Raw genomic sequence first — 16,137 nt, 5'->3', positions numbered from 1 at the left:
CAGAGCACTTCTGGCACTTTTTGAGGCACTGTGCTTCTGTTCCCTCAATGTTAAGAGATGAATATTTCATTTCAGGACTAACTGTCCCTGCAAGTACAGCTTTTTGGATGAAAACAAGAGGCCAGCTCCCCGGCGGGATGTACCATCCTACCCCAAGGTACCACAGAATCCTTGCTTTTCCCACATTCCCACTGCATGGCTGCCATCCTGACGAGTGCTGCTTTATAATGCCTGACTCCTTGGCCATTAATTCCTAGTTATTCTAAATCCAAGGTCTGATCCAAAACTCCTGCAAGCCAATGGAAAAGGCCATCAGTTGCCCACTGTGACTTAAAGTTTAATTCTCAGTAGTCTTTAATACTTGAAAGCTCATTAGTGTTTGAAATGTTAATGAACATTGTGCATTCATCAACATTTAACACTCTTTTGTCTAGTTATATTTGTTTATTCTCCATGCTCATAGCAACAATCAAAAACACCCTGTAATGCTGTGTTCTGATTGAAAGTAGTGCTGCTGCCTGTTTTCTCCTAATAGATTATTTTTTAATTTAAAATGTAATTTATGGTCATGCTTCACCTAGGGAAACAAAGAGAAAATGCAACATTGGATTCTCTCCAAAATGATTCATTGTCCCTGAGAAAATGAGTTAGTGTATTTGCTAGAGAAAACAGTAATGCTGGAAGAAAAATGTCTCCTGGGCAAATACAAGTACAAATCCACAGTGATGAATGAGGCTGAAACCATAAAGAACACGGGGTCTTTGGTCCCAGAACCAGCAGTCTTTGCCCATGAGAATTATTAAAAGCTGCCAGGTTATGCCTGCCCAGTGCCCAGCTCTTGACAAAACACCAGCTCACACATCTGCAAATCATGGTTTAACCATGGGCATCTCCTTGAACCTGAGCTGAGCATCTCCTGAGCACCAAAGCTGGCTCAGCCACCCTGAATCCTCACACTCCTGTGTGATGCAGGTGCATGATAGGGTTGTGGCTCTGTGCACATTTGTCTTCAGAGCCCAGCAGAGCAGTAAATTCTGCTCTTTGTTTTGCGCTCCCTGGCAAAAACGACCTCCACTGAAGCAGAGACCGTGGGACTTCTTTTAATTAATTTCTGCCCAGGAGGATTGTGCTCCAGACGCTAACACACAATTTTAAAGACCACATCAGTTCTAAGCCATTTTTTTTCCCCTAGATAAGTATACATGTCAGATTAAACTTTGATGGAGTGCTGCATTAGGATTTTGAATTGAGGAGTTGCGCTGACCCACTGCAGAGTAAACTGGTAGCTTGTATTTCTGCATTATTCCTAGATCAAAACTCATGGGAGTTTTGGGTTTTAGAGATTTGCAAAATTTTTTATCAGTTGTCGGGTGTTGTATTTGTCCAATGTCAGTGAGGCTGAAGGAAGATGTCACTGCAACACCAAATCTGTGCTGTTAATTCACAGTTTTCTTGCAGAAAGTCACACTAAATTTGCATTGTGTATGCAAATACAAAACTCCTTGCCTTCTGAAGAAGAAAAATTAATCTTTTGTGTTGTTCCTCCTTGGATTAAGTATCAAACAATTTGATGGCTCAGAAATTGTCATTCACCTGCTCAGGAGAGTAAACCCGAACTAGAGACAGCCATAGTAATTGGGCCAATTGAAGCCACAAGGTTTTTGAGTCCCAAAAACCACTGATGAATAAGATCCTGAAAAGATGAATCTGTAAAGTCCTGATACCCCCATGTCTTCTAGCCCTGCACATTCCTTTTCATTTTGTATACAACCATAACTGGTGAATGAGCCTGATTTTGTTTTAGGCTTCTGAGCGTAATGATAAAAAATCACTTGAATCTTGCAGGCTGACAACCAATTTGAAACTGTGGGCACTCTTGAAAAAACACTTGAAACGAGAGCATAAATCATCTGAAAATAAACATATCATCCCCACCAGCTAATTTAGCACTGTAAGCAGAGACTCTTCACACCACCCCTCCCTAACTGGCAGCTTTGATGCTCTGCAGGCAGCAGAACCAGTGCAGCCAGGGATGGGTCTATGCCCTGTGCCTTTGATTCCCTGTGCTGGATTTAGCCATGACCCTCTCCTTAACACCTCCACTGTCCCTTTTCTCCCAAGTTCTGCTCCACAAGGATCTGCCCCAGTGAACAGCTGCCAGCTGGCAGAAAGGGTGAGGAGGGTTGGGTGGCCAGAGGGAGAGATCATCTGCTCTCTCCTTGGGAAATGTGGCTAAACCCCTCGTGAATGGAAGCCTGGGAGCCCCAAGGACATGCCAATAGCATTCCCATGGCAGGGACACCCTTGTTTACACCTGCTGCCTTTCTGTCTGCAGTACATGCTGTCCCAGGAGACCATCGAGGCTCTGCGGAAACCAACCTTCGACGTCTGGCTGTGGGAGCCCAACGAGGTGAGGATGCCACGTTAGCTGGGATGGCACCTTCTGAGAGCAGATAAAGCCAGAGGAGCCCTTTGAGACAGTCTGCAGGGTTTCCTCCCTTTTCTGCCCCTTACTCTATTCTTTTGACTTTCATACCACACCATAAACCCAGTGCTTCTTCCTAGCAGATACCAGGTCGATTATACTGCTTGTCGTATCCTGGCTCCTCTTTATTTGCTCTTTAATCTCTTCCTAGTAATGTCGCTCAACTGGTGCACTGTCATTACTGCCACATGAATTCTCTCATACCACTTTATCTGAACAAATCAATCCCCAGTGAAGTGTGTGCTTAAGCACATCATCAATAACTCCACTCAAATCAATAAAGCAGCGGGCAGAGGTGCAGGCATTGATTCACACCCCTTCAGCTGAGGGGTTTTTTCTGCAGTTTGTTCTGAAGAGGTTGCAGGGCTGCATTCACAGCCAATTGGTATCTCCTTATTGCTTCATTTTCTTCTTTTTCTTACTGCTATTAGTGTTATTTATGGTTCATCACTTGTACTGCAGAAGGTTCTGGAAGGTCTATGTGTAAACCTGTAGGAGTGTGAAGGAGAACGATGTTATGAGTGGACAGTTTATAATATAATGTAAAACCAAATTTAGCAAATACTAGCAAATCTCACTTAAGAAAAACATAATGAAGGACAAGACTAAACCAGGGGTTTAGTGCTGTTTTTTTCCCAGGGGAAGGCTTGGGTAGCTCTGGCAGCACCCCCAGCAGCAATCACCCTAATTGCTCTCTCAGAGGCTGTGCACACGGAGTATTTCTGGCTCAGCATGACAAGGAAAATTAGCCCATACCACATCCACAGGACCAGCACATTCCCTTCAGGATATTTCCTATGTCTGGAAGAGCAAGAGGGGCTCTCTGGTGACTTTAGGTCCATCTCCCATTCACTGAGGCTGGCAGAGCTTCCCTTGTGTGGTCAGAGGTGCTCTGCAGCCCCTGCTCCCTCTCCAGCCCCTTTTCTCTGTTCCATGGCCATAAATGCCTGTCAGGTCTTTGCAGCAAGAGGGAATTACAGTCTGACAGGTGCACCATAACCCTGCTGGATTATTCTTGTTCTGACTATTAAGAAAGAATGAGGAGAGACAAAATCCATCCTCCACGGTTTCCTGTGGGCTGGGGGACAGCACTTTAGCACAGTAACTCATTTAGAGGGCTAGGAAACATTATATGGTGGCATGAACAAGGTAAACAGGAGGGTGTGGAGATTAAGCTTGCCCTGCAAGGAGGAGTCTGCTCAGAAATGAGATTCCACACAAGCTGTGGCGAGCCAAGCGCCATATGGGTTTATCTCGCCCTCTTAGCTCTGCTTTATGTTTACAGAGAATATTTCAATTCTTTCAGTGCTTGTTTAGCACTGAGTGTTTGCCCACGTGCTCAGTGTGGGACAGGCAGGTCATAAACCTCGGTCATCTGTAAGCAAATGAATAATGTGCTCTGCTGCATCTCAGTAAACACAGCTTTGCAGCAAGCCCGGCTCCTCCTTCTCAAATGCCCTCTCACTTTTCAAGCCTTACAAGAGTCCCATATTCAAGCTTTTGCTGCTGACCAAGAAAGCTAAACATGAAAACTGAGATTATCCTGTGTTCAGGGGCAGGAGTTTTGGGACTGAGAGTCGCCTCGTCACTCACCGAAAGCTCCCTTGGCAACAGCTGCATTTCTCAGGGTAATTCAGCACTTCTGGATAAAGTTTATTGTCTTGGAAAGTCTTTTGTGGAACTATTAGGAAGAAGTTTTTAATGGAAAGAATAATAAAGTATTGGAATGCTTTGCCTGGGGAGGTGGTGGAGTCACCATCCCTGGATGTGTTTAAAAAAAGACTGGATGTGGCACTCGGTGCCATGGTTTAGTTGAGGTGTTAGGGCAGGGGTTGGACTTGATATCTTGGAGGTCTCTTCCAGCCTAGTTATTCTGTGTGTGATTGCAAAACATGTATTCTACCAGGAAAAGGGGATTTTTAGCAAAATGCTGTCTGTGTGATCTGAGCAGAATTCAGCCCATGGCTTTGTCCCTCAGGTCTTGCAGGAAAGTCTCTCTCTGTTTGGATTACTCAAAATCAGCCCTGTTTTTATTCCATGACTTGATTTATGCCCTGGATAAAATTTCATTAGATTAAATAATTTTTTACTGGTGAGTTTCTAAGAGCCTAAATAATAGAAAACTAACTAGAAATGCCTCCAGGGCTGTATTTGTGACATTGTACTCATCACATTGAAACCCCTGGATCTCTTTAGAGTCTTAAGAACTGCATTTTCTAACACAATGGCCACATTCCATGCCCTGCAGATTTGCCCTTCAGAAATGGCAATGCATATGCACATAAACTCCTGAACTCCAGGAAACCTGTTCATTTCTGACTCGTGAAAGCTGTTAAGCACCCGAACACCTGAGATTATCAGTATCTTTTGTTTTCAGTTCTTTCAAGCCCAGATGATTAAATGTGAGGGTGCTAAACTACCTGCATCCCCCTTCCTACTGCAGAGCAGGTGTTGTCTCAAAAGAGCTGCCTGTTCTTGCATTTCAGCTATTGGGATCCATAGTTACAGTCTCCATGAGGAGATAATCACAAAACTGCTGGAATTTTATAGGGTTATAATGGGAAATCCTTTAAATAAGAAATATGAGCTAAGGTAGCCGAGTTAGGAGCTCACAAGAAGTCATAAAGAAAGAAGGTATTGACAAATGCCTGAAATAAATGTTTGTTTAGGGATATCTTATTTTCTGCTGTCATTTTCTATTCAGCTAGAGCCTGATCCATTCCTGTACAGCCAGGGAAAAGCTCTCACTAGTTTCACTGAGTGACAAGACACATCTCAGCTGAACTAGAAAAATGGCAATACTTTATTTATGAGCATGAATTGCTGTGATGTACACAAATCACAATTACTGAAGAGTGCTGGTGATATTCAAAGCCCTGCACAAGACCTGTGAAGTCAACAGCAGCGTGTCTGCTTCAGGAAACCTCTCAGAAAACCTTTCAGAAAAACCTTCTCTGTCTCCCCCCTTGCACTGCCTTTAATCATGCAATCTTTGAAGATATTTCTTTCATCTAAAGAGGGCTCTGCAATGATTTGATGCTTGCAAGGGGGAAATTCACTTCACAGGGTGTCCTCAAGGGATATTTACACAGCCAACAATAACCTGCCTGTTCCTGGCTGCAGATGCTGAGCTGTTTGGAGCACATGTACCACGACCTTGGGCTGGTAAAAGACTTCAACATCAATCCTATCACGTTGAAGAGGTGGTTGGTGAGTATTTCAAGTTACTGGTGTTTGCAATTTTTCTCATTCAAACATCAATAAACAAGGCATTTAGCCATGGAATTAACATGACTCACATGAGTAATCCCAATGAAAGCTGTCAGTCTATACAAATTCTTAAAGAACATTTCAGAAAATGTTTGCATTCTTGTGGTCACAAGTGACTCTTTTTTAACTGTTTTGCATTCATTTGCTGAGGTTTCTATTACTGAAAGCAGTTCATTTCTGCTGAGTGCTCTCGATACCTACTGTAAATGGAGGCAAGACAAGTGCCTTCAGATATAGCTAAAAAGTGCCAATATGTGCAATAATCATTCAGTGTACTAAATCACAGGGAGCAGAGAAAATAGCAAGTCAGTAAGGAAAAGGAATTGCTGAGAAGGTAACTTTCTTTGCTTCAGTCTTTGATGTGAGAATGTTGCAGAGATGCAAAATGTGAGAAAGATGAGATCATAGCAAAAGTGAGATGTCTAAGGAAGAAACACTGGAATATTTAAAAAGCAATGAGTTTTCAGGTCCAAGGGAGACCATAAGAAAGTGTGTGCTAAAAAGCTGAAGTATATATTGGGAAAAAAAAAAAGTCATGTTCCTAGAGAACTGTAGAACAGTAAATATTTTAACCATTGTTTAAAAGGCATCCAGGCATAGCCTGAGGAATTACAACTGGAAAAAACTTACCTCTGTGTCTCACAAACTGATAGAGACAATAATTAAAAACATCATGGTGTGAATTCATCATACAGATGTTTCATAGGATTCCTGTACTAATGACTTACATCTCATAAAACTCTTCTAATTCCCTGAGGAGCTTGTGAGAGTAGAGGGCTCTGGTTTAGATGGGTGTAGACTCCTAAAAAATTTCACAAAGTCAGGAGGTAGCTGGAAAAGACGAAAAAAAGACTGGGTCCATCACATGTTGCAGTACAGCAATGGCAGGAGGCACAAGGGGCTGTCACTGCTTGGTGTCCTGCTGTAGGAGGGAGACAACAAGGCACAGGGCTGAGCAGAGCCTGGAATGAGGGATAAAATGTCACCACAGGAGGCAGGAGGCTCACCTGAAATTTATTCCCAGTGCTGGTGAAGCCCCTTTCTGGAAAAATAATATGACTGCATCAAAGGAGACACCAAAAATGATCAAAAGTTGATAAATCTCTCTCTCTCTGAAGAAGACAAATGAAAAGCTGGGTGATGTTGACCTTGGACAAGGGGTGGGATGAAACCCAACACAAACAAGGGTAACACAGAGTAGATAAACCAGAAGATCCCCTCCTCCTGTTTCACAGCCCAAAAACATGGGAAGCAAGGTGATATGTCAACACACACCAACAGCCCACCCACACACACTGCTGCAGGCAGCTTCCCCTAGCTTGTGTCTCCAAGCAGTTTGTCACCACTAACATTTGAGACAGCCTTACTCTGAGCAACAAAAGGGGAGTTTGTTGTGTATTTTCTACGAAGGTAAGACAGGGTGAGGTCTCCTATCTTCTTGCAGAAAGAAAGATGATTTTTAAAAGCCTCAAAGGCTCTGCTCCAAAGTGGGATACTTCCCCAGGCACTGTGTGGGCATCACTTTGAACTCAAGCAGGAGAGAAAAAATCACCCTGTGCTTATCCTGGCTTTCTTGCTCCAACATCCACTGGCTACAAAAGTCTTCCATAAAGAGGAGGGAAGAGTGATTAATGCAACCCAGTGACTCCATCCCTTCAGTGCTCTGAGTCAGGAGTCCCCTGGGATGCTCTGGGCTCCAGTGCTGGTTGTATACATTACATCCATCCAGTTTTGTGCAGTGCCATGGGTGTCCATGTGTAGGCTGTGAGATACTCACCACCTGTGAGCCTGGCTGACAACCATATCATGACATTCCTAAGTCATTTTAAAATAATGAAATGTGTTTCTGAAATCCTTGCTGCAGAATAATCTGTGCAGCTTTTGCAATGAAACCCTCAAATGTTGAATAAGTATTGAAATGCCACACTTCTCTTGACCTCATCTGGAGCTTTTTGGTTTCCTAGAAGTCAGGTGATGGCTTAAAGTGTTTGATGGGGTGTGAGGACTCTTGAAGTAAATTCCTGATTTATCTGGGGAAGTGGACAGGAATTCTGTCCATGTCATTAATTCAGGCTCAGTAACTGAAGCATTTGCATGAGGGCTCTCTGGGGTCCAGGCTCTGGAGGAGGATTCAGCAGAGGGCTCCAGTGCTGCTGACTCTTGGCTGCTTTGTGAGGGACAGGAAACCAGAGGAGCACTGGAATAATGACTGTGGCATGTGTCAGCCCAGCTGTGCCAGCCTCCCTCAGCCAGCCTGGCTGGCACTAGCCAGGACACAGGGACAAGCAGGCTTTATCCTGCCTGTGGAACATCCAAGGGCATCCAAGCCGGGATCTGTCAACAACGGGTCCTGGGAACCCTTAACAGCTCCATCTCTCCCAGGGTGATTGGTGTAGAAAACCCACCCAGGTGTGCTCCAGCCTGGTGTGCATTCACATCTTCCCTTTGCCAAGCAACACATCCCAAAATGCCACCTCTGAGCACTGGCAAATGAAATGACAGCCACATTTCAGCCCTCAAGGTATCAGAGATGCAGTTTGTATTCAGCAGGAGAGGGGAGCAGGGGTCTTTGCAGTCCCCCATTTAGCCACTGCAAGGTCTGAAATACAAATTCAGGATGAAAGCAGAGAGTCCTCTCTTAAGGACAGAGATGCAGCTGTGCTGGGATGTTTGCCCATTGCTGGCTGGTATGAGAGGAGATTTTCTGTGAGCTTTACCTGCTGGTGAGCTCTTGGAGCACACAAATCTCACCCAGGAAGGCAGAAAGTGTCAGAAGCCCTATGCTGTCACTGTCCTAGCAGAGAATAATGCTGGGCCCCATAGGACTCCTTTGAAGGATATACAGTGCTTGGTAAACAGCTCTGCCACCTCTGACAGCTTCATTCCCTCTCTCTGCAGCTGTGTATTCACGACAATTACAGAAACAACCCCTTCCACAATTTCCGGCACTGTTTCTGCGTGACCCAGATGATGTACAGCATGATCTCGCTCTGCAGCCTCCAGGTACCACCCCCTCTGTGCCACCACTCCATTTCCATCCTCAAACCTGAGCCACTTCTGCAAAATGGGCCACCAGCCAGCTGGCAAGCGGTGGCCTTTGAGGAGGCTGCACTTGCTCAGTCCCCAGGCACAGGAGGAGAGGTGTTGCTTTTCTACCCCTGGCTGCCCACTCAGCCATCCCATTCCTGACCCCAAACTCCTGCACAGCTTTCTGAGGCTGCTGGGAAGGTAACTGCACCTCCTGGATGTCCACAGTTCATGCTCTGATGGAGTGAAGCATTTAGGAATGACAGCCTAAGCCCTACTGAATTATGGTCTGTGGGTATGTTCTTTGTCTGGGGCACAAAATGTTCCCACGAGAGGCTTTCTCCAAATGTGTGCTTTTACTTGTGCTTGTCCAGGCATGTATTGTATGTAGGACACATGTTTGACCTTTATTTTGTTCAAAACTATAGGCATCAATTAATTTCACTGTCTGGATAACCTGCACTCGTATATTCTTTTAATTTCTTTGCAAAACTGCTATTTTCACTTTTAAAACCCCATTTTTTCTCCATAGTTGCACATATCAGTTACTGGCCTAAGTCTGTTTTCTTGCCAGTAGCAGTATGAAGAAAAATATGCTTTAATGTAAGTCCATGCTATTCAAAAGCTGTGTGAACACAAGATTTAATTTTTCTTGCTCTTTTCCTAACTTTAGTTAATGCAGAATGCAATGGCAACAGAGCCATCTTGCAGACCTCCCTTTAACTAATCAGGGTGCTCAAATGACTTGTAGGAGACTGTACTAATGTCTCAGTGCTTTTATATGATCTCTGCAGTAATAGCAACTTTCAAGGAAATTGCCTCCTCTGAGCTGCTGTTATTTAATGCAACAAAGGCAAATCTGAGTCATTTTTACTGGAAGGGAAGGCAGATTTCTCTTTCTTGACTGAAGTAAATTCATCTAAAGAAAATTGCTTCACTTTGCTCAGATTTGCATTTCTCTAAAAAAGTAAATATGTCTGGTTTCTTTATTTATTTTAATTTACAGGGATAGGGGAAGTAGAAATCATAATACTACGTTCATGTTTTGTATTTTACAGGAGAAATTTTCCCAAATTGACATTTTAATTCTCATGACGGCAGCAGTGTGTCACGACTTGGACCATCCAGGCTATAACAATACGTGAGTCTGTTCTCTTGCTTTCTCTTCCCTTAAAATTTATCGGGAAGGTTACACTGGTTGGCATTTTTTGATGGATAAGGTTTTCTTTCTCACAGCCTGACCTTTTCCCAAGGTCCTGTTGGTCACTCACACGTGGGCCAAAGCAGAGCTCAGGTCTGGGTTGGGGTTTACCAGCTGTCCTTGGTTCTGCAAGGAAAATGGGTTTTATTTTCAGATTTCTATTCAAACACTTTCCCCCCCAAACACCTGAGAAAACAAGGTGAAATACTTTACAGCTGGTAACAGTGCTATAAATTATTGTAATGGAATAATTACACCAAAATGCAAAGGGGAATTTAGTTTACACTTTATTTCATAATTATAAATCATGAAGAGTACTTTACTCTGTATGGAAATTATTGCCATTGACCCACAGACACTTTTTGTGTGAAAGAGAGAGTGTCTGATTTATTTGTAACCATTCATTAAAATGAGGCAGTTCTGACTGGGATCAGTGAGAATCCCTGCATTTGCCATTAGTGAGGGTTGAGTTAAACCCAAACAATTTCTTCTGGTTTTGCTCTACACCATCTTAAACTAGAGACATGGTAAAATTTAAAGAAGGGAAAAAACCTTTTTGGGTGAATGTCCATCCACTGAGGGGAACGAGCACCTGAGATGATATTAAAGCAATATCTATTTTCTCTGAAAATCTGATTTAATACCAACAACCAAACAAACCCCAAAGCTGCAGCTAATTGAAAAAGCGTTGAAAAGAACATAACCGAGAGGAAGCAGCGTGGTTTGGAGCAGCTGGCAGTTTTTTAGTCACGGCTTTCCCTGCCCTCAGCTACCAGATCAACGCGCGGACGGAGCTGGCCGTGCGCTACAACGACATCTCCCCGCTGGAGAACCACCACTGCGCCGTGGCCTTCCAGATCATCTCCCAGCCAGAGTTCAACATCTTCTCCAACGTGGACCAGGAGCAGTTCAAGCAGATAAGACAGGTGGGAATGCTGCTCCCGCTCACGCCGTCCCTGAGGTTATAAACGCGCACGGATTTCCCTGATCCGTGCTCAGAGGGGTTTGTTCTGCCTGGAGGGCAGGGCTGGAAATGCCCCTCTCTGGGATCTGAGGGGGGATTCTTGGAAAATTTCCACATCAGCACTCTCTGGAATGTGTTGCTGAGGAATAATGAGTGCATCCTGACTATTAAAGCCTATGACATTTTGGGGGTAGATATTTATATTGCTGGAGGAGCCAATTACCTCTGACTGGGGAAGGATTAAGCTCCCACAGCAGAAGTTTATGCTTTAAGGGAACACTATTAATTTTAAGAGGGGCTTCAAAAGGGGAAAAGATTTGCAACTGCAGAGCACTTGTAGTGTTGGAAGAGGCCCTGGTGTCCTGGGAGTCCTCACAGTAATCTCTGAGGCACTGAACAATGTTACAATTCCCATTAGGGCTCTAAGGGCCAACATTCAGTCTTAATTTCCCCATTACATCTTCCTTACACACTGAGAGAAGCAGTATAAGGACTGGTTGGAGCTCCTGATTCTGCCAGTGTGTGGGAAACTGGTATGAGCCCAGAATGGACTGTTCTGTATGAAAACTTTAAAATTACCACATTTTCCCATCATAAACTCTGCACAGAGGGAGGATACAGAGCTCCTTGTCCATGTCCGAGTGTTTCAAAGCCCTTAATCCAAAGAGGATGGGCACAGCTGGCACCCACATCAGGATTTTTGTTTCAAGGCCACTGAGTCAGCAGCAAAACCCACAGTGCCTTCCAAGGAGATGAAAGTGGATCTTGGCAGCCAGAGTGTGGCTTTTAACATCCTGTTGTACAGTTTGCTTTTCTACAATTAGTCAATCAGAAAGGAAAAACCTCAGTGTCTCTGGAATATCACATAAAACCATGATCCTCATGTACCATGAACTCTTTATATCCATCTTCCAGTTTCCTTGGCAGTCCCAAGTCAGAAACTTCCCCTTCCAGCACAAGCAATTCAGTGCATCTCAGGCATTTTGTGTGCAAGACAGACCCTACTTGGCTTTGCAATAGCAGACTTTGTAAAGAATGTCAAGTTAATACCTGAACATGTTTTATTTGCTAGGGGATAATTACGTTAATCCTGGCTACAGACATGGCGAGACATGCAGAAATACTGGACTCTTTCAAGGAAAAAATGGAAAACTTTGATTACACAAATGAAGAACACATGACCTGTGTAAGGAGGTTTTATGGATTTTTTTTTTCTGTGCATGGAGTGAAAGCTTGTAGATTGACATTTGTTTGTCTAAAAAGCAAGATTTAATAAATACTATCAAAAAAAGAATCCTTCCTATATTCACTGCCCCACCAAAAAAATAAGTAGAGTTTGGAAGGGCTCTATATTAAATAGATTATTCCAGCTTCAGAAATTCTGAAGTCCCATCAGGAAAATTAAAAAAAAAAAAATTGCTCTATTAGGCCACAAATTCTTATTGTCTTTACTGTAAGCAAAAAAAAAAAACAAAAAAACAAACAAACAAACAAACAAAAAAAAACATCTAAACATCTGTAAGAGTAAAACCTCTAGTCTCCTCTATTTCCCAGAGCAGTTGTCTTTGATTTCCAGGGAAGAATTTTGCTGCCTCTGAGTGGTCCACAAAAAACTCAGTGGTCACTTGTGATTGAATCTCTTCATGCAGCAGAGAAGTGCACATCCCACTGTGACACATCCCAGTGCTGCAGAGGGGGAAACCAAGGCACAGAGGGGATGAAGGGCAACTGAGAGAGGGAAAAAGGATCCAGATCATTTAAGACCTCTGGTTTAATCCTGAAATTGTCCTTTCTGGTTGAAAGCATTGCCTCCCACTGCCTTGTAAGGCTGTGGATGGAGGGGAAAGGGCTGGCTTTAGGACTGCAGCATTAAAGTGTTTTCCTCTTTCAGCTGAAGATGGTACTGATAAAATGCTGTGACATCTCCAACGAAGTCCGCCCTATGGAAGTAGCAGAGCCCTGGGTAGATTGCTTACTGGAGGAGTATTTTATGCAGGTAAGAGTGAGGGAGAGATGCAATTGCACAATTTCACAATTTCCTGCCATTTCCAAATCACACTCGTGCTTCACCGTCTGACAGCCCAGACAGGTTCTAGCTCTGAGCTACCTGGTTTAGTGAAAGTTTCCTGCCCATGGCAGCGGGTTGGAACTGGGTGATCTTTAAGGTCCTTTCCAACCCAAACCATTCTGTGATTCCATGGAAAGCTTCTATTACAGAAAGGCAGAGAAGGATGCCAGCAAAAGAACCTGCTCAGTAAGTAAGTGGATGCAACTGACTTTTTTATTTTAATCATTAGTAAAGAAGGAGATATAATTTCTCATTGAATACCTGAAAATAATAACTCCCTGTAGAACAACTGAGAAATCACAGAAATATTCCTCCTCTTTGAGAGCAGTAGGAGTTATCACCAACTTTCAGAATGGTCTGAAATATTTTACCTCACAAGTCCAGTGGGTTTGCAAAGGGAGTCAGCCACCCTGTAAGCCTGGAGATGAACACTTTGATGCTGTTGCTGAGCAGAAATAACTGAACAGAATTCTCTTTATTCAGATGTTGCTCTCCACAAAGCAGAGACATTAGCCTGAGGGAAGCACATCGCTATTCTGTGCTATCTTCAAACTCCTCTGTGATCTGTATCTGAGGGCTACTGATCTGCTGGGTGCATCACTCTCCTCGAAGCCTCCTAGACAGGATTAATATTTGTTATCTCTGGGTTTGTTCCAGAGTGACAGAGAAAAATCCGAGGGGCTCCCGGTGGCGCCGTTCATGGACCGCGACAAAGTGACCAAGCCCACGGCACAGATTGGGTTCCTCAAGTTTGTCCTCATCCCCATGTTTGAAACAGTGACAAAGGTAAAGTCACCAAAGAGGGGGAGAGCAGAGCTGCAGTGTTTGCCCCACCAGGTGTTCAGTTATCCAGGGAAATGGGGGTGGCCCTCCCACACCCCGCCTGCCACCCTGTTTTCAGCATGTACAGTTAAATAATGCAGCAAGTTAAGGAATGCAAAGGGAAATGATGATATTACTTTATTTTGTTTCCACCTAGCTATTCCCAGAAGTGGAGGAGGTGATGCTCCAGCCTCTGTGGGAATCCAGGGACCACTACGAGGGGTTAAAACAGATAGATGATGCTATGAAAGAGGTAAATGCCAATTATCTCCTTGATACAGCAAACATTATAAATGAATAAGCCAAACATTATAATAAAGCATCAGCTTAATTCTGAAACAGTGGGAATGCTTTTGGAATAATCCTTTATCCTGAGAAACACATTCATTACACCTGGCTGGAGAGAGGCTGTGTGCCACAAGCAGTAAAAACATGTCCTTGCAGAATCCACCAGGAATCACATAAGCATGGAGACAGGAATGGAGCTGCTTGCAAGGCGCAGACCCCAGGGATAACCCCCTGAAGGGAGCACAGTAGCAAACAACTCTCCCTGGAGGGATCTGCCCTCCCTTGGGAAGGAGTTTGCCTGGGTTACACTGCAGCAAAATGTTCTGGGGTTGGTTGGGCAGTTCCAGGCTCTGCAGCACCAGTGCATGAGTTTATTTTCTGGGAAACAACTTCCAGTCACGTGTGTGTCATCAAGGATGTGCTTAGCATTTTATGAGGAATCACTCTCTCATGCAAAGCACCCAGGAGGATTAAACACAACCAGTGAAGCCCTTTTATTGCCCATTGGGGACTTTTTTTGTACAGAGCACCTCTCATTTTGTAAGGCTCAGGGGAGGTGGGAATTCCGGGTAACTGCATTTGCTGTCTCTCAGCATGTCTGCATTGCCTCAGGAGCCTGGCAGGGCAGAGACCAGTACCTAGGGCAGCAGTCAGAGTGCTGGTCCAGCTCCTTGCATCCTGTGACAATGGCCCTGCAGTCCTTGCTTGCACACCTCTTCCAGTGCCTCTTCTCCCTGCCAAGATCCGTGACAAAACCTGCCCAAATGGCATCACAGAGTAGGGACTTTTCTGACATGAAAAAATTCATCACGTCGGCAGGCTATTCTCAGTCACTCCATCATTAAAATAAGTTGGGAAGTGCCCTGGAGCAGCAGTTGTGCTGATACTGTTTGATGAGTGGGTAATGAAGGTTCCTTCACTTGATCATCCGTGAGTGGAACAGGAGCTTTGCCATAGCTCCCACCTCCTCCCAAGTGCTTTGGAGGAAAAGCCCCTCAGCAGCTCAAGTACTGAGGCTTGTTGATCAAATTGCACAGGCTCTGAGGGCACTAAATTTTAAAGGAGAACAAAGTCTTTCAGCCATTTTTCCATTTAGACAGGAGCATTTCTCAAACAAGGGCAAAAGAACTAAAATAGGACTGCCAGACTTTCTGAGTCTTATTCATCTTTCAAGTTGAGCTTGGATTTTACTTCTGGTTTACAAAAGCTGTCAAAACAGCATTTTTATACAAACTGATGGAGCTTTAATTACAGTGTATTGGCACAAGAGGTCTTAAAAAATAGGAGCTGCTTGAATTCAGAAATATCCTGAAGCAAGAGGACTTAATTAATAATCTGAAAGCCTAGTACAATAGCTGATGAGAAAGACTGAAGTCTGTGTGCCCAGAACATTCATCCAGAGCTGTTTGGATGAAACAATGCCTGTGATATTCCAAGCTGCTGCCTATTATTTCCCAGGAAATGTTGCACATGCCTTGTGGAGAGCTGAGCGTGGGACTCACAGCAGCCCTGGAAAGCAGCACTGTGAGTGTGAGTCAGGGGGGATTAATCCTGCTTTTCCTTTCTTTCCAGCTGCAGAAACAGAAAAGTGAAGGTTTGACGTCCAGCAGTACCGAAAAGTGAGATGAAACAGCCTTTGAACAAAAAAAACACGAGCCTTGAGGCTACTCTGGTTTGAGAAATGCTACATTTGCCAAGCAGAGGTGGTGGCTACTTCAAAATCCAAGTGGGACCATACAAGGAGAGGTGGCAGGGATGGATCCACAGCCTGCAGCCTCCTCACAGAGGAGCTGTGTCGGACACCACGGGCTCCCCAGACTCTGGCATCCCCTTCACAGCCTCCTGGCAGGACTCCCCAGGCTCCTGAATTCTCACCACAGCCTCCTGGCAGGACTCCCCAGGCTCCAGCATTCCCACAAGAGCCTCCCAGCAGGATTCTCCCTGCGGACACTGCACAGGCTGCAGCAGATCTGCCTTTTTGGTGACTGCATTCTGTAGAGACAAATCAGAGT

General features: G+C 44.3%; 1 protein-coding gene across 1 annotated transcript in view; it reads left to right on the top strand.

Annotated features, from left to right (window-relative positions):
- Window positions 1–15,748, top strand: part of PDE9A (phosphodiesterase 9A) — a 48,228-nt gene extending 32,480 nt beyond the window's left edge. The window contains exons 8-18 of the mRNA XM_062515205.1: window positions 76–157; window positions 2,336–2,410; window positions 5,609–5,695; window positions 8,654–8,758; window positions 9,841–9,923; window positions 10,753–10,909; window positions 12,020–12,133; window positions 12,839–12,943; window positions 13,673–13,801; window positions 13,995–14,090; window positions 15,698–15,748. Of these exons, the coding sequence (XP_062371189.1) occupies window positions 76–157; window positions 2,336–2,410; window positions 5,609–5,695; window positions 8,654–8,758; window positions 9,841–9,923; window positions 10,753–10,909; window positions 12,020–12,133; window positions 12,839–12,943; window positions 13,673–13,801; window positions 13,995–14,090; window positions 15,698–15,748 (1,084 nt within the window). The remainder of the gene's footprint in view (window positions 1–75; window positions 158–2,335; window positions 2,411–5,608; window positions 5,696–8,653; window positions 8,759–9,840; window positions 9,924–10,752; window positions 10,910–12,019; window positions 12,134–12,838; window positions 12,944–13,672; window positions 13,802–13,994; window positions 14,091–15,697) is intronic.
- The last annotated feature ends 389 nt before the right edge of the window (window positions 15,749–16,137 follow it).

Source organism: Cinclus cinclus, chromosome 2 (assembly GCF_963662255.1).
Source record: "Cinclus cinclus chromosome 2, bCinCin1.1, whole genome shotgun sequence".
NCBI lineage: Eukaryota > Metazoa > Chordata > Aves > Passeriformes > Cinclidae > Cinclus > Cinclus cinclus.
Note: the sequence above shows the minus strand (reverse complement) of the source record. Positions and strands in the feature narration are given on the sequence as shown.